This window comes from Dermochelys coriacea, chromosome 1 (genome assembly GCF_009764565.3).
Source record: "Dermochelys coriacea isolate rDerCor1 chromosome 1, rDerCor1.pri.v4, whole genome shotgun sequence".
Lineage (NCBI taxonomy): Eukaryota > Metazoa > Chordata > Testudines > Dermochelyidae > Dermochelys > Dermochelys coriacea.
This window is the reverse complement of record NC_050068.2, coordinates 215,598,727-215,623,782: the sequence shown is the minus strand read 5'-3', so window position 1 is coordinate 215,623,782 and position 25,056 is coordinate 215,598,727. Positions and strand designations below refer to the sequence as shown.

Below are 25,056 nucleotides of genomic sequence, written 5' to 3'. Positions count from 1 at the left end.
TTACTATTATTATTTGCTGTAGTTAGATTAAACTCTCTCAGGTAAATCTACATATGCTACACTCATACCTCTGATTGCAATGTAGACACACCCTATGATACACAGTTGAGTGGTTTTAAGTCTATTCATTGGAGGGTAGCTGTGCACATACACACTAGCCATTACCTCCCATGAACAGAATTAGAATAGAACAGGGTTGTGCCACTGCCTGAGGGCCTGCAAGCGAAACCAACCACATAATTTTAATGATCCAAAAGGACTGACATGTGGAAAGCAAACAAACAACCACAGAGTGAAACATATTGCAACAACTCTTTCAACTTCAAAGAACTAAGGGGCTATTAATTAGGGCAGGGAAGGGCCCTGGTTGAAAAGTGTTTTAATCTGGAAATCTGTTTAATAGTAATCCCTTGCTGAATTTGTAGCCATGGTTGCCTTACAGGAGGGAATTTGGAGAGATGCCCTTACCTGTTGTGCAAATGAGGGAGCTCTGGGTCACCTCCTTTTTGATGCCTTCGGGCTGGTTGGCAGCAGGAAAGTGGAGAGGGAGGAAGAGGAGAGGAACAGACATAACAATGAAACCAGAAACAAAATAATGCTGGAAAGCACAACTTTGTAGTGTGCAGCATTGTAAACAGGCTGCCCCCAGACTACTGAATGAAGGTGACTGCCCTTCCACTCCAGTGGCATCACTCCCTCCCCATCTTGGCACTCAGCAGCCTTTGCTCTTTGTGTACCATTCCTCTCCACCAGGAAGGCAGCTGGGAGATGTGCAGGAGAAATTCACAGCTGAGGAGAGCTGGTCACAGTTCCAGCTTCCTTTGGTGCAGCACCTACCCTAGAGATCATAGGACAAATCCTGCCCCTTTATCTGCACCCCTGCAACATCCCTATAAGAAATGGGCCAAAGGCACCAAATGTGTGGAAAAGAACTTCCCCAAAGTCTGAGATCATCTCTTCCCCACTGGCTTCACTGGGCTTCCACAGGTGTAAATGAAGGCAAATTTTGACCCAATGAGTGACTGGCTGCAGTAATATGCCAGATGTCATAAATTAGTGCAAATTCTGTCCTCGCTTACATCTGGACAAGCCCACTGATGGCCCCTGTGCACCACTCTGGCTATGCACCTGGAAAATTGTCTCCCTCTAGTGGGAAAGAGGATAAAAGACAGATTGCTCCTTGCACACAGCCAAAGGAGGTGCTCCTTTAGCTCACGTGGAAGAGCTTTTATTTTTGGTGATGAAGATCCCTAGTTCTGTTTCTGCTGACAATATGTGCTGGTTTCATTACAGCTGCACGGATGTAAGGCTTAACTGACAGCAGAATCCAACCAAGTGAGTCCAGTCACAAGATATGGGAGATGGTGAAATTCCAGTACTGGCCATGTTGGTAGAGCGTTTGGCAACTAGTTTGGAGAAAGTGGGTTGAACTTTGATGCCATTACTGCTCTGTGGGTTGCAGCCTGGCTCACTAGTTCCTCCAAGGATCACATGTATCCCATGGGCTTCCCAGGACAGCATTTTGGACAGAGTCTCAGGGTCACTGTTCAACAGATCAGCCAGCTGACCTACCCCAAGACAGTTGGGAAAAAATAGAACTTGCCTCAGACCCTGAGCTGATGCTCTCACAGGATGTTTTGGAGAGGGAGAGTCAAATCAAATTAAAAGAGACGCATACCCCAGAGAGACCATTCTCTCTCCCACAGAGTTGGGATTTTTTATCATACCTCAACTAACAGCAGCTGCATGACAGTGTCCACACGTTCTATTCCCTGCTCCTGAGATGTGTCACTCGACTTTGCCTCAGCAGTAACCACGAAGCTCACATTACCTGAAAGAAACCCCCCACAAGCCCAAGAAAGAAAATTAAACCTGAAAGCCTAGAATTATACTGGCTGAATTCACTCCTCCAAAGGTGGCCTGAGGGAACTCTGGGAAATTCCCTCTCTTCCAAGTCAGCCAGCAGTGTGGATGAATTCTGGTCATTGTTTAATACATCTCATCACAGACAGAATTCACAAATGAAGAGACAACTACTGGTGAATCCTGCCCACCTGACACTTACAGGGCAGCGTGGCAGAACTTCACTTAATCTCTTGCAAGTACCAGCACCATGGAAATGGAAAGAAGATGCCAATACCTTTTTAATCAGTACAAAATGTAACCTAACAAAAATTCAATTACTCTGGAGACACAGTATCTTTTCTATTGTTAACTTTGCCGCCAGGGCTCTATTATAAGCCTGCTCTTTACCATGCGATAATTTTGGACAGAAAAATTATTTTAGCTTCTAAGAGTTCATGATTACTCTCTAGGTTCTGTAAAATTGTTTCTGTGTCAGGCTTTTTGAATGCAAGTTTGAAGTACATCAATCTGTTGTTTTTATTTCTGAACTTTAAAAATGACCCTATTATGAAATTTGAACCACAATGGCAAACTCTTTGGGGGAAGTTTTTGTAAATTAAAAAATAATGTTGTACTTCCATCTTTCTACACATACAAATCTCCAAACCATTTCACACAAAGGCTACTTTTGAAAAGAAAGTATTGAAAACTTAGAGCCAGATCCTCACTGGAACCTTACTGAAGTCAATAGAGCTATGCCAATTTACACCAGGATCTGGTCCAATATTCCTAGCACATTTTGTTGTTATTGAATGATTTCTGATCTTGGTTGTTGATGTGAAAATTTTCAATGTCCAGACCCTGGTGATTAAAGCTTTAGATATTTGTGGGTTTCAGTGAGCTAAGAGCAAGACTCAAGCATTTAAAATTCTCTGTTGACAAGGAGCAAGTTCTCAAGTTTGGGCAGAGAGTTTGGGATTATGCACAGAAATATCTTAGGCAAGTGGACTCCTGAAAATGTTTCACTTAAAACCAGATGAGCTGAATGGTCCTTTCTGGGACATGAGAGGAATGAACGATCAGGAACAAGAACAGAGGCAGAACACGGGGTCCTACTTCACTGCCGTATGCCTGCAGAGATTGTGCCAGAGGAGTTCAGCAGAGCTGCTTCAGTGAAGTCTGGTACAGATAGCAGCAGTTCCTGTCTGTGGGTTAGCGGGCAGGGTATCGTGTGATAGAGAATTCCGGAGTGAGACTGGACTAACCAGCAATGTGCCATGAGAAAGACAAAGGCAGAGAATCTTACCCAGTTTTTGAGGAATAATAGTCCAGGAGGAGGTTTTCCTCTCGTTGGCACACACCCTTGCAGTGTTGCCCTCTTGGGAAAGAGGCTCTATCTTGTAATCCCTGGACTCTTCCAGTATGGTACTGATCTGAGAGAGGGAGACAAAATAATATTGCATAGGCTGTTCCTAATGCTTGGCTGGGGGACAAAAGGAAGGTTTGTTGATCTCCTCCAGAGACCGATTCTGCAGCATACCCACTGACGTCATCTTAGAGCTGTCCTGGGTTAGAGAGGTACAACACAGGTAGGAGGGATGGGGCATTCTTCAGAGGAGATAATAAACCCTGACCCTTATGCCCATCTACTGTGGCCATTCAAGTAGAAAGCAAATTGTACTTTGCAAAATGACTTATTCCAATACCCTGGCCAATATCCTCTCTGATGGCTTGTCTACAAGGCAAGGTAGTACATGGCTAGCCATGGTATGAATCTACAACACACTAGCATGCCATGCACTACGTTGACCATGCTACCATGAAAAGTTCTGTATTGCGTTTTGGTGTACTCCCATTTCAAACAGCAATATCTCAAAGAACACCAAATGCCAAAGGATAGACCCCTGAAAGGAGGGTTATATCAGAAAATATCTGCCAGAATGAGTTCTCAGTTATAATAAATTCCTTCTCCATTAAAGGATAGATCAGCATCCTGTAGACAAACCCAGCTTAAAAGAAATCACTCCACTACTGTGTAGGAAGCCAGTTTAAAGAAGGCCGAGTGATGGGAATGGGATTGTGAATGCTTCGTTCTGCATTGCTGCTGCATTCTGCTCTAGCTGCAAGAGGTAGAGCCTTGCTGGAAACACTATTAAGAGGGGTTCAGGAAGGAAAGGGAAAGGACATACTGTACCTGGATGCATTTGTTCAGGTAGTTGAAGACATTGGCTATTAAATTAAACTTTTCCCCTCGGACAATGGAGTAGGGCAGGGTCAAATCAACAAAGAAGGGCTGGAAGGCCTTCAAGGAGGTAGATGGGGATATGCCAAATCCAGCCTCCTCTTCCAGGCAGAAAGCGTTGGCTTTCCATTCCGTGATGGTGTCAGGGATGGTGAATGAAACACTGGCCTTTCCATTAGAACTAAAAGTACAAGAGACAAAGTGAGAAAAGAACCTGATCGTTCAAAGGGTATTTTACAGCTAAATAATAGCAGAGACTCCCAAGCTGAAATAATATTCTCCTTTCCCACTTAGGTTCCACAGGATATACCCCCCTGTGATGGGGCGTCTGCCTGCAATGGCCCTGATAGGGTTAAAAACCAGCCTGGAGGGCTGCAAGGAAACAGCCAATTTGGGCAGTGGCTGGATCAGCCAATCAGGTACAAGCCAGCCCATATAAAAGGAAGCTGCAGGCCAGAGCAAGTCAGTCTGCTACAGGAAGCTGAAGGGAGGGGACTGGCTTCCTAGAGGGCTGCTGAACTAGCACCATGAACAGGACTGCTAGGACTTGCAAGCCCGAGGCCCTGGAAGAGGGTGAAAGAGCCAGAGGCAGAAGCCAAAAGTGCTGGGGCTGAGTGGAAGTGGGCCAGGGAGTTGAGACAGACTGGTGCAGAAAGAAAGGAGGGCCAGCAGGAAGCTGTTGTTTGCAGGGACCCTGGGCTGAGCACTAGAGTAGTGAGTGGGCCTGGGTCTCACCCCCTCCACTCACCACTGAAGAAGCGGCCAGGCTATGGACTGCCAAGCTGCTGCAAGGAGTGACTAGACTGTTACGGAAAGAGTCCCCCGGAAGGGGGGAACCTGGATTGTGACATGGTCGGAGGGCTGTGCCACAAAGCAGAGGCAGTGAGATTGAAACTGCAGTGGGTCTGCAGGCAGAGACAAGGACGGGAGAGCCACCACCACCAGATGGCACCTGCTGACCAGAGCTAATACCCAAAATGGCCAGCAGGAGGTGCCAGTGTGGTGACTGATCCCGTAACACCCTCCATATTCAGAAAATGTTGTTAAGCTGGAGGTAGAGCTGAAGGTTCATATCAATGACCAGAATGTTAAATCCCTTGCAAGGATGTTGGAATTGCTCTTTTTTTTTTAATTAGAAAAGTAGGGAATTCTGTTTTTTTTTAAAGAAACATAAAAGAATGCTGTAGTTTTGTAACACAAAATAAAAAAAAATCCAAAACAACAAATCAGATATGATACATTATGGTTGACATTCCAAATAGATTAAACCACAGAAATTCATAATTAAGATCAGTATCTTTTTGAGGTGCTTTTCCTTGCCTTCTTGTTGCAGATGCTATTGGCAGCCTTTGGAGAATACTGAAAGCAACCTGGCTGTTGAAAATCAAAAATGGTTTCCTGCCTTTTTTTTTTTTTGGTTCTTTAAACAAAAACTTTTGCTGTCTAGACTTGAGAGGATTGGGGGGCCACCTTTCTGCCCAGCAGGAAGTAGCTTGCATTGTACTGAAAACAAGGACCAGGTAAAGATCCAACAGGGCATAATTTAGAACCTATCAGACTCCAGGGGCTTGGAGATGGGTAACAAATGGGAGCCCATCTGTCACTGAATAGGAAGAAAGACAACAAGGGTAAGAACATAGAGGTCTGGGAAGCAGTTACATGTTCCATCACCTTCCATGTGACATCTGGTGAACACTGGGAAGTGACTCAGAGACCCTTAAAATAGACAAGGACAGAAAAGAAGAACACTCACTTGATGGGAACTAGATCCCAAATCCAGGTCTCAGGGAAGAATTTCCGAACTGTCTTTATCACAGAAGACCCACTCATTATCCTTCCGTCTTCTAGAGGTGAAGAAAGGAATTGTAGATATAGTAAAAGTGTCATATTAGAGAAAAGAGGGTAGAGATATCTAATGGGATCTGCCTGGAAACTCCACTGAGCATGGTCTGAGCTAAGAGAAACAGAATTTTTTCCATGGGACTTCTTGCAGGAAAATTCTAAAAAATAAGGAACTATGGAGGGGGGAGGGAACTACTCTACTTTTTGTTTTCCAACTGGAAACGTTAGAAAACAGTAACAGCTTAGTTTTACCCAACTCTTTGTTACTGGTTTCCAGTTGGAAAACAGTAAGAAGGTGTGAAAAGTATTTTTTCTCCATTGTCTTATACTTTCTGACTATTTTTCACTTTTTTCCTGTTGGAAAGTCAGCTGTGTCCACTGGCTAGTTAGAGTAATTGGAGGGACATATTTCCTATGATCTGTCCCAAGCCCCCTTCTATAGTCAAAGGGGGGGCAAAGGCTGGAAAGGTGACTTCCAGAGCGGCATTCCCTACAAAGATCCTAGGGGTCCTATCCAAGACTCTGTTCCCTATTTAAAAGTTGGGTAGTGAGTCAGAGTTCTGTCATTGACCTGCTTGTGATATTGAGCAAGTCACAGAATCATAGAACCTGAGGGTTAGAAGAGACCACAAGGGTCACCTAGTCTAACCCACTGCCAAGATGCAGGATTTGTTGTGTCATTTAACTTGTACGTGCCTCAGCTTTCTCATCTGCAATATGAGGCTCTAGGTACCTTCTATCTCTCCCTGGGCTATAGAGAAGGATAACTGTAATACTTATCATCCGCTGTAAAATGCTTTGAGATCCAGGGCTGCAAAAAGGCCATGTGAGTACAAAGTACTACAGTATAGGCATCTAAACCATTAGTAGCCCCATTATATTTTCTGATACTTCCTTGTTTAGATTTTAAGTCAGTTGTGAGCTTGTGAAAGGCTCTGGACTGATGAACCTTGGAGAATGAAATCTTTATCATCCTCTGAAAAGAGGCAACATTGCAACTTTTCCCTCATTTTCCATGGCACACAAGCTGAGTCAGACTCCAGTCAGTCCTTCGGCCATTCTGCAGAAACTACAACGGAAGCACTAACTGAGGCAAACCATGATGTGGAGACTTGTCCCACTAGGAACTAGACACACTGATTGGCCAATTCATTCTACACAGGGGACACTATTGAGGTGCAGCCAGATTGGAACTGGTGACCTAGAAGTGAAAAGACCAAACCCCATTTCCCAAGCCATCCCTTTTTTACACATTATCCAGTCCACCCCTTTTTTACACATTATCTTTACCAGCAAATCCACCATCTAAAGCATAGGGGGGCGTGGAATCTTTCGGGCATGCGTTGTCAGATGGGCACAGGACCGGCTTCCGTATTGTAGAATTAGTAAAAACCTTTAGACCCATATTCTTAAAATAAAATAATAAAACAATTAATTATACTGCTCAATGTATTAATAGAACCAAACCACTTCATTTCTCCCACACCCTGTTCATTACTAACAATGCATCCCATTTAACGTCACAAGTTTGGTCTGCTCAGGGGATCAGTGCTCAGTTATCCATGGGGGCACTTCAATATTATGGTGAAGCATGGCATAAATGTAGATTTAGGGGGCTATATGAGTAACAGAGTTAGTTGTATATTAGTTGATGAGAAAAAAGTTTGATGAACTTAGGTCATTTTTTTGTTCACAAATCATTCCCAAACCACTCCAAACTTGTCATTTCATTCACTATTAGTAAGTATTTTGGTTAATAAATTATTAATAAATGTTTTCAAAAAAAATTAATCAGTTGTTATAGATTATGACAGAGTCCAACAGGTCAATAACTTATAACCATGGCTTATAACCATCTAAAACACCTTCTTCTGATGTGTTCATAACCATCTATAACATATTACTCCTGTCCATAATATGCTTACAATATTGATTAATCATTTATTAATCCTTATAAGCCATATATACATGGAACCTTAATATAATCTGTGACCAATTTATTGAAACTGTCTCCATGCCACCCCCTAGACACAGAATGTCCCTGCTGAGCTAATACCAGGAATGAAATCCTAGCCCCACTGAAGTCAATCTCAAAACTCCCACTGACTTCAGTGGGGCTAGGATTTCAACCTAGGTCATTACTTTTGTCATTCAGTTCCTTCCTCAAGGCCCATAGCTACCATGATGTCAATAATGAATTAGCAAGCTAATAACCACTAACAGTTAGAGCTGCTGCAGGTGATTGATGTGTGCTAAACAGAAGCTAAAAGTAGAACCAACAGCTATCTCCCTCTCCATTCCACTTGTGTGCTGCATACCTTTCCCCTGCCATTTTTCATTTTTTTAGTAAGAATGTAAGAGTTGCCATACTGGGTCAGACCATGGTCCATCTTGCACAGTATCCTGTCTTCAATATTGGCCTATACCAGAGCTTATGGGGAGTGTATAGAATAGGACAATTATAGTGTGATCTTCCCATCTTCTGCTCCCAGCTTCAGGTAGCCAGAATTTTAGGGCTTTCCCCCAGCACTGAGTTGTGTCCCTGACCATCTTGGGCTAATAGCCTTTCATGGACCTATCCTCCAGGAGCTGATCCAATTCTCTTTTGAATGCAGTTATACTTTTGGCCATCACAACATCCTTTGACAATGAGTTCCACAGGTTAGGTGTGTGCTATGTGAAAAAATACTTCCTCTTGTTTGTATTAAACCTGCTGCCTATTAATTTAATCAGAGGGCCCCAGTTTTTTGTATTGTTTGAAGGAGCTAAATAATACTTCTCTATTCACTTTCTCCACACCATTCATGATTTTATAGACTTCTGTCATATCTCTTTTCTAAGATGAGCAGACATAATCTTTTTATTCTCTCCTTGAACAGAAGCCATTCCATACCCTTGATCATCTTTGTTGCCCTTTTCTGAATCTTTTCCAGTTCCACTATATCCTTTTTGAGATGGCATGACCAGAACTGGACACAGTATTCAAGGTGTGGGCAGATCATGGATTTATATAGTTACATCATGGTATTTTCGGTCTTATTTTCTATCCAAAATTTCCTAATATTCTGTTAGCCTTTTTGACAACTGCTGCATATTGAGTGGAAGTTATCAGTTGTCTTCGAGACTGCAAGTTCTTAGGAACAGGGATTGTGTCCTCTTTAGAAAATGGCTACCACACTGTGGGCTCAACCATAATAAATATAACTGAGCATAATTCAGGGGACAGTCTAAACAAAAGTCATTGCAGGGGGAGAACGGAGGACCCCCTCAGATATGGCAGACATTTCCAGTGAATCCACCTTTCCCCTACCAGTGGAGAGCCATTGCCTGAGCAGAGCTTTAAAATCTGAGACATAAATCTACAGCCTTTCCCTCCTCTGTTGTCCTTTTTCTGGAGCCAATACAATAAGAGCAACATTGGGGAAACATTCAGAAGACGTACCCTGAAAACCCCATAGACGTCCCCATCATAAGTAACTTTCACAGGCAAATAGTATAAGCCATTGAAAAAGGTCTCTGTAACTGGGATGCACGGCTCTTTGTCGTCATCTTCCAAGTTTAGCCCGTTGTAGTAATAGTCATAATACTCTTGCACACGGAGCTGACTGTATACCTGGTGGGAGGGGATGAAATCAGGTGAGCACAAGGAAACATCTCAGGGGTGTAAAACCCTGTGTCACCACTGTCAATTATCAGGCGTGAGCAAATTCCAAGCTGGACCCTTTGCCCTTCAACAGAGGATACAAGAAGTGTTCCAGCTCAGTAAGAAAACTGTCCTGGGATACTTCAGGCTGTATTAGACTCACATGCTCAGCCTCTTAATACAGAGTGGACTAACAGTGGCTTTGGAGCACCACAAGAGAGAAAACACAATGAAGAAGAGACCACCTGTATTATGCAACCTCCTGCTTTAAGAGACCACCTCAGAAATCTCCTCCAATGTACACAGTACATGTATGCTCCAACTTTATGAGAAAACTGCCCCTATTATAGTGAGGTTCTCTGAAAAGTGACTCTGTAAAAATGGTACCAGGGGTTTCCCAACAATTCCAGATTCTTTTTCAAATTGCTAGCTCCACAAACTTGCCCTGGGATCTTAGTGTCAAGCTGGGTTCTCTCTTTCTTGAATATCCTCACCAGTAATACAAACAATGCAGGCTGTTGGTGACACCTGTGCAATCCTGTTGCTTGCAGTAGGTTTGCACAACTGTAACTGGCTGGAACTTAGTAACCAATTTTGTTGATGATGCACAAGAAGGAATAGACTCCATCACCTTCTCTCTGAGCTGTGCTGGCATTGCAGAGTGCACAGGAGCAAAAATCAGCAAACATATTTTTCTCATTAAGGTGAGTAGATATGAACCTGAATGTTTCTGCACAACGATCTTGATTCAAAGCCCCCTGAAGTTAATTGAAAGATTCAGATGACTTCTACATGTGTTGGATCAGGCCCAACCAGCAAGCCTTCTTGAGTAAGAAGATGCCATTTTACATAATCACTTACTTCCCTAGACTATATACCAATTTTGAGTGCATTAAGTGGCCCTGACAATGCAGATTTCTGGTATTTCCATGTAATAACAGTAATACTTTGCACTTATACTGCGCTTTTCATCAGTAGATCTCAAAGCGCTTTGCAAAGGGAGGTCAATATCATTATGCCCATTGTACAGATGGGAAGACAGAGGCACTGAGACTTGCCCAAGGTCACCCAGAAAACCTGTGGCAGGGTCAGGAATAGAACTCAGGTGTCTTGATTCCCTGTCCAGTTCTGTGTCCAGTAGGCCACCTATGAACTGAGACTAGATAGCCACGTGTTGCAAAAAAGTAACAAAGATATTGCAATAAGCAACAGCACAATTGAAGATTTCTCTCTGTGCCTGGAGGTACATACTCATCTACATCCAGTATGTGGCTACTGGAGAGAGGAACTTTGGAAGCACAGTAATGAAGCAGAACTCAGAATTGTTTCTTGGCACTTCCCCACCATGTTAAGCTATAAACCCCCTTGGGAAGCACAATATTCTGCACATCTCTGAGTAGAGAGAGAAGAGGATTTGTGGCAGGCTTACAGTGTCAGCAGACAGCTCTTGCTCAGGTCTCAGGAGCAGGACACTCTGATCCACAGCCCGTAGGGCACAGTAGGAGTTGGCAGCAGCCTCAAGGTGGAGACTGATGTTAGAGCCTGGGAGCCCCTGATTCTTGGAGAACTGCAGCTGGACCTGGAATTGAGCAGAGAAATCAGAGCCCCTTAGGAGAATCATTTTAATGTGTAAATGTCAATCTCATGGAGAGATGATGAATAGGTTCTCACTCTTCTCCACAACCTCCTTCTATTCTCTGCAGGGCAAAGGCCTCACTATCAAACAGAATCTCCCAGAGTCCCTGTTCTAGGGCCAGACATGACCTCAAAGGCCCTGCAAAGCATCCCTGCTCCTCTCTCTTCCCAACTTCACAGGCAGTCCTCGCTCTGCTTGAACATCAATCCATGTCCCTCCTGTCTCCCTGCTATTCTTCAACATTGGCATTCACTTGTTCAAATGTGTTTGCACTTTCTTTGCTCTCTGCCCTTGAAGGAAAGCCTGAGTGCAGGGCTGGAATCACATCTGCTCGGTTCCCCGAGCCTGTGGCAAGCTGAGGTGGGTCTCAAAGAGAAAGCGGAGCTCTCACCTTGTTCTTGAAGCACTTCTCAATCTGGAGTCTGGTGCTATCGGCCACCAGCTCACCACCAGGGTGCACAGTGTAGACCAGTATCTGGGCAGTGGGAGCCAGCTTCTCACTGCCAGTCAGCAGGATGAAGAATGTGCCATAAGGAGCTGCAGGAGGAACATGAAGCCAGTAGTAGGAAAAGCCAAAAGAAGAGACAGGAGGAATCATGGCTTTAGTGGATGAACTAACATTTTTGCCTGTAAGCTAAAAGCTTCTTTAAAAGGAGATAGTTGGCTATGAGGAGACCCAGCTCTCATTAGCCTTCAAACTGTTCCCCTCAGTGAGATAGCAAATGCCAACATTAAGATGATGAGCACCAGGCATCTTGCAGAGTGTGAAGTGAGCTGTAGTCGGAGAAGAAGTCTATTAGCTTCACTTCTGGGTAGGAAATGTGTGTATGAGTGCTACAAGCATGGCACACACTGAGAATACTGTTCACAGAGATTTAACTCAGGATCTTCAGCACCAAACAGCCCAGGACTCTAGCTCCTGAGCAAAAGGAGAGGTCCTTTAGCTGGCTGAGATAGTATAATAGCAGGCTGTTATGATCATTAGAGGAAGACAGCCTTATTTGCGCTAGCCTAGTGTATTACACCAGCACCTGCAGGATGATGGCATGAGAAACACACAACATGGGTGTTTCTGTTACACCAGGAGTAAAACATGCACAAACTTACTGTTGACAACCAACTACTAAAGACAGGTTAGTCATCCAATCAGGAATCAGAAACAATATCATGTGATTTTAGGTGATCATTCACATACTTCAAATTATGAATAATGAGGAGTTATAGTGAACAGTTTACAAACACCCCTTGAGGAGAAATTAAAGAGAAAGAAAGGTACAAATTCACACCAAGTATCACTCCTAGATAATCATTCAATTTAGAAACAACAAGATTAATCTGGCTGTGATGCCAGGGGATGGACCACATATGCAGTAAAGTCCTCCTTCCAGGGCTAATAATGCTGTGATTATGGCTTATGTCGGAGATAGGTCTAGTAACTAACACCACATGGAAACAGATTCCAGCCAGCTGCTGTTCTCAATTTTGCCCATTTCACTCAAGATACTTATGCTTTGGGGTTCACATCTTTGTTTTCTAACATCTCAGCACTTACCACCTCTGATGCTGACTTGCTGTTGGCCATTCAGAACAATTTTGCCTTTTGCCATCACCTGTGCACAAAAAGATACCATGAGACCGGATCAGAGAAAGTTAAATTTGTTTCAGTGGGCTAGTAAATATCTATTATTTAGTGATGATCAGGATTGTAATGTTTGGTGCTCACGAAAATGAGGGATGGATCGCCTCATGATAGTTGGATGTAGCTGCAGGCAGATCTTGTGCTAGTGCCCGCATTCCTCACACACAGCTGTATCAATGCCCCTCAGCCTTGCCCTGTAGCTCCTTTCCTCCTTCTGCTATTCCAGTCCTGGGCTCCCCTCACAGCTCTGCCAATGCCCCTCGGTCCTGCCCTAGCCCTGAGACCCTTGTCCTGGCCTATCCTGCGTGGCAGTTGTGCAGCACAAGGGACTGAGGAATAGTCCCCCTAGTGGTAATTTTATGCTCTCCACTGACTGGTGCTCACAGTGCCCTATGTGATTTTAGAGATCAATGTTTAATTTGCTCCAAGTTTAAATGGGCAGAGCCCTGGTGGAACCCATTGACAAGATAATGGCTCGGTTCTGATTTTTTACCACTGACTTGTCTAGTTACATATTTCTGACTTGATCAATACTCAACCGAGGTTAAAAGCAAAGAGGCTTTCAGGGAAGCAGAGCAGCCACCCAACATTTACCACATAGTAGAAGTTCACACTGGTGGCATCCTTGTATCCCTCTTCGTTCAAAATGTAGTGCACCATGATCCTCTTCTGCTGGCCACAGTTCAGCGTCTCCGGGACCTGCTCGAGCTTCACAAAGCTATTGGTGCGGGAGTAGAAGCGCTGGATGTAATAGGTTGTCTGAGATTCGTAAGTGTCCATCCAGCTAAGGTCTCTACAGTCATCTATTGCATATGTAGCCTGACAAGAGACATAGAGAAAAAAGCAAACAGAGTCTTTCATGAAGTGGAAATTCAAGAGTCAAAGGGCAGCTGGGGCAGAAGTGTTTCTTCACAGCTGTCTCTAAGATAATCTGGGTACAGCAGTGGGAAATGGTCTTTAGAGGCTATTTAGTCTAATAGCTCTACCAATATTTTGTGTATGAGCTTGTGTAAACATTCCTGCACAGCAAGTCCAGTCCAGCTAGGCTGCATGCTGTGCTAGCCCTCTGGAGTCCTTAACCCATCCCGTCTCTTCTGGTGTGCCTAGACAGACAGGTCACTGGACATCCTTGTGGTGCTGGTTATGGCTGCATAAGCTGTTAGGGGACTCTGCAGAGCGGGCACTGCACCAGTCCCAGACAGACTGGATTTGCTGCTACCTCTCTTCTCCCCATGCCAGGGAAAAGTGAGCATGTGTCAAGGGATGTGTGTGTCTCTGGAGCAGCCCAATAGGGAGCGAGAGAGGCAACGGCACAACAAATAGTTGGTTTTGGAGGTCAGTGCATCCAGGTGGGATGTGGAAAGACAAAGAGGTAGGGAGGGGGTTCTACACTGAGGAGAAGGTAGGAAGGAACTGGGGGTTGCTTGAGTCTCACCACTTCATAGTCACTCTCCAAGCACTGATGCTGTCTGCTAGTTGTCCCCCTAGCCAGGCCATTCTTGGGGTTTCTACAGGCCTTTTTGACCAAGTGACAAAATCCAGCAAGATCCTCTGCCCCCTGTATGTCTACTTAGCATTTTATAGTTTCTTTGGTGCAACCTAACCGAGAATCAAATTGGGGACAACACCAAAATCACAGGAGGCAGGAGGGGCCAGTACCAAACTGCAGAGCAAGCTGGAAAGATTGGAGCTGGGAGCGTGGGCTGCAGGCACTGAGGGGAGATTTCATCCCAATGAAGGCAGAGCTCTGTGCCCAGGGAGAGGAGACAATTAGAATATGGATACACCGTGGGGGGATAGAGCCAAACAGCTGAAATCATCATATTAAAGTGAGTTGATTATCATTTTCTCTGATTAATATTGTCCTCATGTCATCCTTTTAGATAACCACATCTGAGGTTGCTGCTGGATCAGGACTGGAAGACCAAATGAAAACAAGCCCACTGAGGTCCTCTTCCTTCTTCTCTACTACCCTCCCCATGGATGCAGGTGTCACTGGAGGGACCAGCTACTTTCCCACACATTGCAACTCACCCAGAACAGTATTTTCCATCAGAATACCAGCTTGCTTCTCCCTCCTCCCCCAGCTGAATGACCCTTTGGGGGAATAGAGCCTTTCCCCTTAGTTCTCCCAGTTACTTACTCTCAACTTAAAACTTGGCTCAAAGAATTCGGAGGTGTCGATGGAAAACCGAGCAGTGCCATTCTCATTTGTGATATAGTCAGCCATGTGCTTCTCATTGAGCTGTAGCTTGATGGTCTCATTTGCAACAGGGATGCCCTCCTCATTTTCCATCTGAATCTGAATAAATAAAGGTGTCCAAGGTGTTCAGCAAACATACAGGACAGATAAAGCCCTACTTACTCCCCTTAATATGTTAGGTTGGCTTCAAAGCCTTCGGTATTGAAGACAACTTGTGTGGAGGCTACAGTGAATAGCAGAAGGTGTTGTCATCAAATAATCAAGTATATTTAAAACACATGCACTGGTCAGAGTATTTTGTGTGGGTTCTGTGAAGGGCAAGGAGAGGAAATTCCCTGTGGAGCTTCACAGGAGGGACAAAGGAAGACAGGAGGAATATTCCTGCTGTGGAGAGAAGGAAGTGTTTATATACAGGATTAGTTACAAACCAGGGTAACCTGGTTTATACCTAATCCTGTATATAAACACTTCCTCAGACCTGACCTCAGACTCTTGCTTGCTGGGCCTGCTGGGATGGAATGGCTGCAAAGGTGGTGTTCTTTGCAGGATGCCAAACTTGCAGTGCTTAGGGGACTTGGAACTGATCTTGTGCCTTAACAAAGACCCTTCCCCCCAGTATAAATTCTTTCTTCCTTGTCCCCACAGGGCTCATGTCATTTTGACTGTACAGACCCTTGCCCCACACACACACACACATGATAATGCAAGGCTCCATGACCCAGACAGGTTTCCTCATCTTCTCTGAAAGCCCCTAATGCAATGGGAGAACTGTGCATTAGGGGCTATGATCATGTGGTGTTACCGAGGCAACCTGCCACTGGGAGTAGGGGGATGGCCATTACAGCATCACGGAGATCATTTTTGCGACTTCAGAGTTTGCCCAGGACATTCTCTGTCTGCTGTCATACCTCTCCATAGTAAGGAATTCCTCTTTTGTAGTACATGTCCATGTTCTTAAACCACATTCTCTCCCTTGCCTGGTAGATGGAAATGTATTCAGCACCTATAATCTGCACACCTGAAGAAGGGTGCAGAAGAAGAGATAAGAATCAGAGCTGGGGGGAAGATATGGTTTTAAAGAAAGTTGCACTGAATGATCAAATGCAGGCTCCAGCACCTTGGAGGGGATAATTATGCATATAAAATGGTACTTGATGGTGACCTGAGTCTTATGCTTGGCCATCAGAGATTCCCATCAAAGAGTACCAGCTCTCAAAGTGGCCTCTCAAACTCAGCGTGCAACCCCCGCCCATACCCCAGCCATATTCTGGTCTCCTTTCCCACCAGTGTTACCTGTTCCATCCTCTGTGAGGATTGCCTCCACTTCAAGGAACCGGAACATCCTGGGATGATAAAGCTTGAATGTTTTGGTGTTGATGACATTCGTGATACAGCCATCCTTCCCCAGCTGAAAAGTGAAGGGACCACTCAGTGAGCATATAGGGAAAGAGCCCAGGTCTCTGAATGGTGAAACAACTGCTCTTTGATGTCATCTGTAAAGCTCTTCAGACCTTAGCAACCCTGCTCTCATCTCCCTCACCTACCTCTTTGCTCTTGTCTTATTGCTTCTCTCTTGCTCCATACCTAACCAATCCTTCACCACTATTCTGCCTTCTTCTGCCTGAAATCTTCTCCCTTCCTGACCTGCTCCTCTATGTCTTCTGGTCCCCTCTCAAAACATACTTCTTGTGTGATATTTTAGACTTACCTATACATGATTAACTCCATGCATAGATACTTTTATCCTGGAATATGGCCTTATTTTAAATTAATTTAATCTAAAATTAATTAAGCTAATTTGGAGTAGGGCACTCTGAGGCCTTGTCTACACTTGAAATGCTACTGCAGCACAGCTGCACTGCTGTTTCACTTTGGCATGGACACTATCCATGGTAATCGGAGGGGTTCTCATATTAGTGCAGTTAATCTACCTCTCGGAGAGGTCAATGAAAAAGTTCTTCTGTCCACACTGGAGGATTTAACTATGCATCTCAGGAGTGTGGATTTTTCACATTCTGAGCAGTATAGCTGGGCCAACCTATCTTGTAAGAGTAGATCAGGCTTTGGTCCAGAATAAAGGTGTCCACACAGAGTTAATTAGGAATAGCTATTCTGGAATATCTTCCCATGTAGCCAAGCCCTTAGTTTACTCAGAAAAGGTTCAATCCTGCAAGGTGCTGGGTACTCTAGCCCTGATTCAGCAAAGTACTTATGCACATGCTTAACTTTAAAGCATGTGAGTAAACCCAACTGATTTTAATGTAGCTACAACAATTCACACCAGTTAAGGATCTGGCCTAAAATGTTTTAATAGTCTGATTGCAAATCCCTTCCACCCTCAGTTTCGTTCTCTCGACTCATGTAATGACAGAATTATATTAGTTCTCTCTTCCTTGATGAAATCTCCCAGGGCAGATAAAATCTGAATATCTAAAGTTTTTTTAAAAAAGAGAAAGGGAAAGAGAGAAGATGCAGAAAAAATGTTTTAGGTGAAAAGAACAAAAAAGAAATCACACCTTGTTGGCCTTCCTTACACATCATAAAGTTCATAAAACAAAAAACAAAAAGGCACAAGGCCAATGTTTTATACCCTTTGCAGGTTGTATTCAATACATAAACAAGAGCAATAAAGATCTGTTTATCAAAGAGAAGAGGTGGCTACTTTTCTCCTACCCTCTTCCCTGAAATGGGATTATTTCCCTTTGAATCTACAGGCTAACAGTTTTGGTGTTAAATCTGGTAAAACACAATTCAGCTGCTAGCACACCTATTCCTGGGATAGAGTGTTGTAGATTCATACTCTTTGCTGAAGAAAAAAACCCAGTGTCCTGGCCAAAGTGCCCCACTCAGTGAAATAGGCTATAGTGTCTGAGGCTGCAAATGTAGAATAGTCATTGCATTTGCTGCACAGTCACTGCACTCCCTGTCGAACCCACTTATCTGTGGCTCCCATACATAATTGGCCAAATTCATCCACAGTGTATTAAAAAAACCTTCCCATCAAAAGGTCTCCAACTATGCCAATGAGATATTGGTGAAAACATGCCTTCCTCTGACAGCGCCTCTAGTCCCATCCCAAGAAATAGGAAAGGGAGCCAATAAAACCTCCAGGCACCATGTAATGTCCTGGATGATAACATTTGTAAGAAAAGAAGGGCAAGCAGTGCAGGCCCCTATCATACTTGTGCAGTAACAGCTTCACAGAATCCTTTGGGGGTCTCGTTACACTTTTCGTTATAGTGTTCTCTGCACACACTGAGTTGGACTCTCCCCTGCACAGGCTGGCCATAGGTGTAGCTAGAGAAGGAGGAAACACAAAAATGAATCAGCTCACAAGATCACAGTTGCCAGGGCTGTCAGGAAACCAGTATAGGCTGTAATACAATATGGACTAAAAGCTAAAATCCAGATAAGGCTAGTTCTGCTGGACTCAGGCTTCAGACATATTTCCCTCTTCATTCCCTGCTTCTCATGGAAATTTCATTACTGCCTTACACAGGACTAGGGTTGCCAATTTTCTAATCGCACAAAACTGAATACCCCTGCCTCACTACTGCCCTGCTCCTTCTCTGAGGCCCCACCCCCACTCACTCCATCTGTCCTCCCTTTGTCACTTGCTCTCCCCAACCCTCACTCACTTCCACTGGGCTGGGGCAGGGGGTTGGGGTATGGGACGGGGTGAGGGCTCTAGGGTGGGGCTAGAAATGAGGGGTTCAGGGTGAAGTAGGGGGCGGCCAGGTGGCTCTGTGTGCTGCCTGTGCCTGCAGGCACTACCCCCGCAGCTCCCATTGGCAAGGTTCCCAGACAATGGGAACTGTAGGGGCGGCACTCAGGGCGGTGCAGCGAGCAGAGCTTCCCTGATCACCCCTGCACATGCTGGCTGCCTCTGGGAGCTGCGCAGAGCCAGGACAGGCAGGAAGCCTGCCTTAGCCCCACTGCACTGCTGACCAGACTTTGACAGACCAGTCAGTGGTGCTGACTGGAGCCGCCAGGGTCCCTTTTCGACCAGGCATTCCGGTCAAAAACCAGATACCTGGCAACCCTACCCAGGACAAGATATGTCCCATGAAGGTACATATTAGGCACTCTTACACAGGGTTACATGACACTTTTCCCTTGGCCCTGCAAGTGATGAAATGGGAATTTTCTGTAATATCTTATTATTAATCCCATGTGTGCCATAGTTTCCCCCGTACATGGCATTGCTACCCAGTGAGGGCTAAAGGGTTAAATCTATTCTTGTAGCCGTGCAGGAAACATGAGGTGCATGTCACCTAGCCATCTGGTATGAACCATATGGGTCATTAAAGGACTGGCAGAGACTGACCCATATCAATGGGAAATTGGAGAAGACAATGGAAACCTCCAGAACACTTCAATCTCCCTGGACACTCACTAACAGATTTAAAAGTGGTAATTCTTCAACAAAAAAACCCTCAAAAACAGACTTCAAAGAGAAACTGTAGAACTGTAATTAATTTGCAAACTGGACACCATCAAATTAGGCCTGAATAAAGACTGGGAGTGGATGGGTCATTACAAAAAGTAATTTTCCCTCTGCTGATTCTCACACCTTCTTGTCAACTGTTGGAAATGGGCCACCTTGATTGCATTGGCCTCGTTAGCACTACAAAAGTAATTTTCCCTCTCTTGATATTCACCCCTTCTTGTCAACTGTTGAGAATAGGCCACTTCTACCTTAACTGAATTGACCTGGTTAGCACTGACCCCCACTTGGTAAGGCAACTCCCATCTTTTCATGTGCTGTAATATTTATACTGCTTACTGTATTTTTCACTCCATGCATCTGATGAAGTGGGTTTAGCCCATGAAAGCTTATGCCCAAAAAAATGTGTTTGTCTCTAAAGTGCCACAAGGACTCCTCGTTGTTTTTGCTGGTACAGACTAACACAGCTACCCCTCTCAAACCTCCAGAACATCAACACCTAGTAATCAAAGAACAAGAGGAAAGAGGTTCCCCTTCCACTCCCCCACCCCCGCCCAACATCTCTCAGCAGGGAAGCTAAGCAGAGGCCAGCTTGCCAGCTCCAGAACAAGGACTGAGAGGTGACAGGCAGGGGATAAAGACTTGATTTTTGGGAGAGGCTGAACTGCTCTCACCTGGGAAAGGCACAGAAAGCCAAAGCCAGAAATGGATTCCACAGCAGCTTGGCTAGCTAATTGGCTGGCTTGGCCAGATGGACTATGTTTTAGGCTATGTCTGCACTAGCACTTTTGTTGGTAAAACCTATGTCATGCAGGGGTGTGAAAAACACACCCATAAGTGATATAAGTTTTACCAACATAAGCACCGGTGTGGACAGCACTACATCAGCAGGAGACACTCTCCTGCCAACATAGCTGTCGCCGCTCGTTGGGAGTGGTTTAATTACACCGGCGGGAGAGCTCTCTCCTGTCAGCATAGAGAGGCTATACGGGAGATCGTTCAGCAGCGCAGCTGCATTGGTACAGCTGTGTTGCTGTAAGGTCTTTAGTGTAGATATAGCCTGAGCTTTCATTTCTCTGTACCAGCATAAAGAATTCTGATACTCTGTCCCAGTTGCCTAATAAAACCTACTCTGTGTTGAAAAGGCTGTCTGGTGTCACTGCAGATACTTGCTGAGATGCACTGGTCTCTGGAGCGTACAAATCTCTGACTAGGAGTCTGTCTCAGTTGGACTCGTTGGGCAGAGCTTACGGGGTAAAGCAGGAGTGCTGGAGCCCAGAGGCTCAATCTTGGAGGTGGTGAGGCGGCAGGGCCTCTCCTGAAGGAAGAGTGCACATTGAAGGGGTTTCTCCAAGAGATTGTTTAAAAATGGGGTGTAGCACAGATCCTGTGAATCCGTGACAGTGAAATACACAGGGACCTTAATGCTAGACATCTTAATTTATTAACCTACGTACCTCTCCTATCCTCTTTCTTTCCTTTCTCTCCCCTTCCTATATCTCTATAGTGATAAAAAAAACAATACCTAGTATAAATATATTGTTTTGTGTCTTCAAACTACTGGGCAAACATTATCCTCACAGCCCCAGCTGCATAATGCAGGTGAATATTATGATCATGTTATAGAGAGTGAAAGTCAGATGCAGGGGTTAAGTGGCTTGCTGTAGGTCACAAAGTGAATCATTAGCAGGGTCAGGGTTAGAATTCAAGAGTTCCTGTCTCCCAGTCTTGTGCTCCATCCACAATATTGCTTCTCTGAAACCTGCTTGTATGAATTTACACTCTTTCCCGCTTGATACTCACACAGCACAAACATTCACTTTGAGTTCTTGATCCAAGAAAGAGATCCTCTTTGGTGCGTTGATCGTCACTTCAAACTTTGGCAACACTGCAAATGCAAGGTAAATATCATTGCTAAGTGACACCTTAGGTGTGAGGCGGGAAGAAGAAACAGAGAAACCTAACTGCACCAGCATTTGAGGGGTATGAACACCAAAGAGAGAGATTAATTGTTTAGAGGGATACAGACAGGTATAATTAAGAGTAAGGGAATGATGTTTTTAGAAAAGGAAAATTTAGATTTAATAGTATGAAAATTTGTCTTTACAAGGAGCTGTATTATTACTATTATTATAATACTCATATAGCATATTCATCTGTAGATCTCCAAGCACTTAACAAAGGAGATCAGTGTCACAATCCTCATTTTACAGGTATGGAAACTGAGGCACAGAAAGATTAAAGTGACTTGCCCAAGGTAACCCAGCAGGACTGTGGCAGACCTGAGAATAGAACCAACATTTCCTGGTTTTCAGGGCAGTGCTGATCCACTAGCCTGCACTACTCCATTAGGAAAGTTAGGAGTATAGTGTCCCAAGGGAAGTGGACACCCCAGTAGGTTGGAAACAGAGTTTTCTGAAGGAGTGGGTGGGAAAGGAGCTCTCCCTGCTAACACAGGAAGCTTGAGATTGTCAAAGCTCTGCCCAACGAGCTCACAGGAGACAGGTGAAAGTCCCAGTGGTAAGATGAGGGATGGCAAATTCATAAGAAGAAAATAAATCAAGGGAGTTGTTCCATATGTAAAATGACAGATACTAGACAGATCATCAGGCATTGGTAGCTTTTATTTTTCTATCTGCCCACAGTATCCTTCCACACTGTTTACTTTGCAGTCCACCACAGCTGCCAGATATTCTATTAAATAATAATATATTCTAATTTAATATATTCTATTGAATAATAGCTTTAGACTTCTAGAACACAGTATATGCCTTACATGCAATACCAATCTCACCCGGTGATATGAGGTTTAACTTAATATTATTTCCCATTGTACAGATGGAGAAACTGGTGCACAAAGAGGTGACATGACTTGACCAAAGTTACACAGCAACTTAGTGACAAAGCCAGAAAAAGAACCCAGACTTCTGACCCCCGGCCTTCTGCTCTGATCAGTAGGCCACATTCCTTAGTATCTATCAAGATACCCACTACTTATCCATCTCCCCATTGGCCTCAGTCTCTCCTCCCTGCTTCCATGCCTTGGCTTACCTGTCTTAACCAGTGAGTTCAATAAGAAAAATCATTTTATACAGTCTATAAGGTCTGCACTGCCTCATGCCTGGGTTTGACAAACAGCCTGTCACAGACTCAGGCTGTGGGACTTGGCCATATAAGACATAATTAACTAATGCAGATTAGATCCACTGCAGGTGCTTACCATATTCCTCCACAGTGAACCAATGATACGTTTTGTCACCTGACATCTTCTCAACGATGATTTCATAACTCCCCAGGATTGGTTCTTGGATTAACGGGAATGAGAGCTGGACAATGGCATTATTGGATGTTACATCTAGCCACTGAAAGATCCGATTGTGCTGGGGATCCTAGTAGGTGTGGGGAGATAAATACAGATGCTTTTATCATCTTTTTCAAGGTCCTCCCACTTTTTTTTCTTCCTTCTTTTACATTTCATAGATTCACAGATTCCAAGGCTGGAAAGGATCATTGTAATCATCTAGTCTGACCTCCTGTATAACGCAGGCCATAGAACTTACCCAAAATTCTCCCCAGAGCAGATCTTTTAGAAAAACATCAAATCATGATTTTAAAATTGCCAGTGATGGAGAATCTCCCATGGTCCTTGGTAAATTGACCAAACAGTTAATTACTCACATGGTTAAAAATTTACACGTTATTTACAGTCTGAATTTATCTAGCTTCAGCTTCCAGCCATTGGATCATGTTATACTTTTTGTCTGCTAGACTGAAGAGCCCATTATTAAATATTTGTTCCCTGTGTTGATACTTATAGACTGTAATCAACTCACCTCTGAACCTTCTCTTTGTTAAGATGAATAGGCTGAGCTCCTTGAATCTAACACTAAAAGGCAGGATTTCTAATCCTCTAATCATTCTAGATGCTCTTCTTTGAACTTTCTCCAGTTGCTAACCTCCTTCCCCGAATTGTGGGCACCAGAACTGAACAGAGTATTCCAGCGGTGGTCATACCAGTGCCAAATACAGAGATAAAATAATCTCTCTACTCCTACTGGAGATTCCTCTGTTTATGCATCCTAGGATTGCATTAACTCTACTGCCACAGCATCACACGGGAAACTCATGTTTAGCTGATTATCCACCACGATCCCCAAATCTTTATCAGAGTCACTGCTTCCCAGGACAGAGTCCCCGAGTCCCCTGTCCTGCAAGTATGACCTACATTCTTTGATCCTAGACATATATATTTAACTTTAGCTGTATTAAAACACCTATTGTTTGCTTGTGCCCAGTTTATCAAGTGATCATGATTACTCCAATTCAGTGACCTATGATCTTCATTATTTATCACTCCCCCAATTTTTGTGTCATTTGCAAACTTTATCAGTGATGATATTATGCTGTCTTCCATGTCATTGGAATCATACCTGCTAGATGTTGATTCCCTATTTACAATTACATTTTGAGACCTATCAGTTAGCCAGTTTTTAATGCATTTAATGTGTGCCATGTTAGTTTTGTTTTGCTCTAGTTTTATAATCAAAATAGTATGTGGTACCAAGTCAAACAACTTACAGAATTCTAAATATATTACATCAACAGTATTACCTTTATAAACCAAACTTTTAATCTCATCAAAAAAATATCAAGTTAGTTTGACAGAATCTATAATCCATAAGCCCATGTTGATTTGCATTAATTTTACTATCCTCCTTTAATTCTTCATTAGTCAAGTCCCTTAACAGCCAGGACTCAATTAATCCCTAACATAATTTTGTTTGGGATTGATGTCAGGCTGAAAGGCCTATAATAACCCAGGTTGTCCTTTTTACCCTTTGTAAAAATTGGAACATTAGCTTTCTTCCAGTCTTCTGGAACTTCACCAGTGCTCCAAGACATTAATAGTCCAGCAAGATCCTCAGCCAGTTCTTTTAAAGCTCTTCAGTACAAGTTATCTGGACCTGCTGATTTAAAAATGTCTAACTTTATAGCTTCTGTTTAACATCCTCAAGAAATATTAGTCAAATGGAAAAAGTGGTGTCATACAATGAGACTTGTGTCATCTCTTTTTTCCCCAAATATGGAACAGAAATATTTATTAAACATTTCCATCTTTTCTGCATTATTATTTATAATTATATCATTTCCATCTAGTAATGGACCGATACAATTGTGAGGATTCTTTTTGTGCCCAATATATTTTAAAAATTCCTTCTTATTATCCTTTTCTCTCTTCTAAATCAGGTCAGCTTTTTAACCAGCATGATCTTCTTCTTCAATTGTGGATTTTGGGGCATCTAGTAAGGTGTTGTTAAATTATTCCCACTTATCATTCACATTTTTCTATTAAATACTTTCTCCCAAATTATGATTTGGTTCATAATTGTTTTCAGCTTTGTGAAATTGGCCCTATTAAAGAACTAAGTATACCTATTTCTGGTCTAAACTTTATTCTGCTTGCACATTATAAATTGGATCAAGTCATAATTACTTGTAATTAAGCTACCTTTTTTTGTTGTTGTTCTGTGATCCGTTCCTCATTATCTGTTAGCATGG

At 43.6% G+C, this 25,056-nt stretch overlaps 1 protein-coding gene across 1 annotated transcript in view; it reads right to left on the bottom strand.

Annotated features, from left to right (window-relative positions):
- LOC119858195 (ovostatin-like) overlaps positions 1 to 25,056 on the bottom strand; it is a 52,850-nt gene that overhangs the window by 16,142 nt on the left and 11,652 nt on the right. The window contains exons 7-23 of the mRNA XM_038408214.2: positions 22,718 to 22,886; positions 21,301 to 21,385; positions 18,233 to 18,347; positions 16,344 to 16,458; positions 15,959 to 16,068; positions 14,991 to 15,149; positions 13,442 to 13,666; positions 12,761 to 12,818; positions 11,600 to 11,745; positions 11,002 to 11,151; positions 9,372 to 9,542; positions 7,220 to 7,337; positions 5,841 to 5,931; positions 4,040 to 4,268; positions 3,152 to 3,278; positions 1,728 to 1,831; positions 469 to 520 (exon numbers count right to left, since the gene is read on the bottom strand). Of these exons, the coding sequence (XP_038264142.1) occupies positions 469 to 520; positions 1,728 to 1,831; positions 3,152 to 3,278; positions 4,040 to 4,268; positions 5,841 to 5,931; positions 7,220 to 7,337; positions 9,372 to 9,542; positions 11,002 to 11,151; positions 11,600 to 11,745; positions 12,761 to 12,818; positions 13,442 to 13,666; positions 14,991 to 15,149; positions 15,959 to 16,068; positions 16,344 to 16,458; positions 18,233 to 18,347; positions 21,301 to 21,385; positions 22,718 to 22,886 (2,224 nt within the window). The remainder of the gene's footprint in view (positions 1 to 468; positions 521 to 1,727; positions 1,832 to 3,151; positions 3,279 to 4,039; positions 4,269 to 5,840; positions 5,932 to 7,219; positions 7,338 to 9,371; positions 9,543 to 11,001; positions 11,152 to 11,599; positions 11,746 to 12,760; positions 12,819 to 13,441; positions 13,667 to 14,990; positions 15,150 to 15,958; positions 16,069 to 16,343; positions 16,459 to 18,232; positions 18,348 to 21,300; positions 21,386 to 22,717; positions 22,887 to 25,056) is intronic.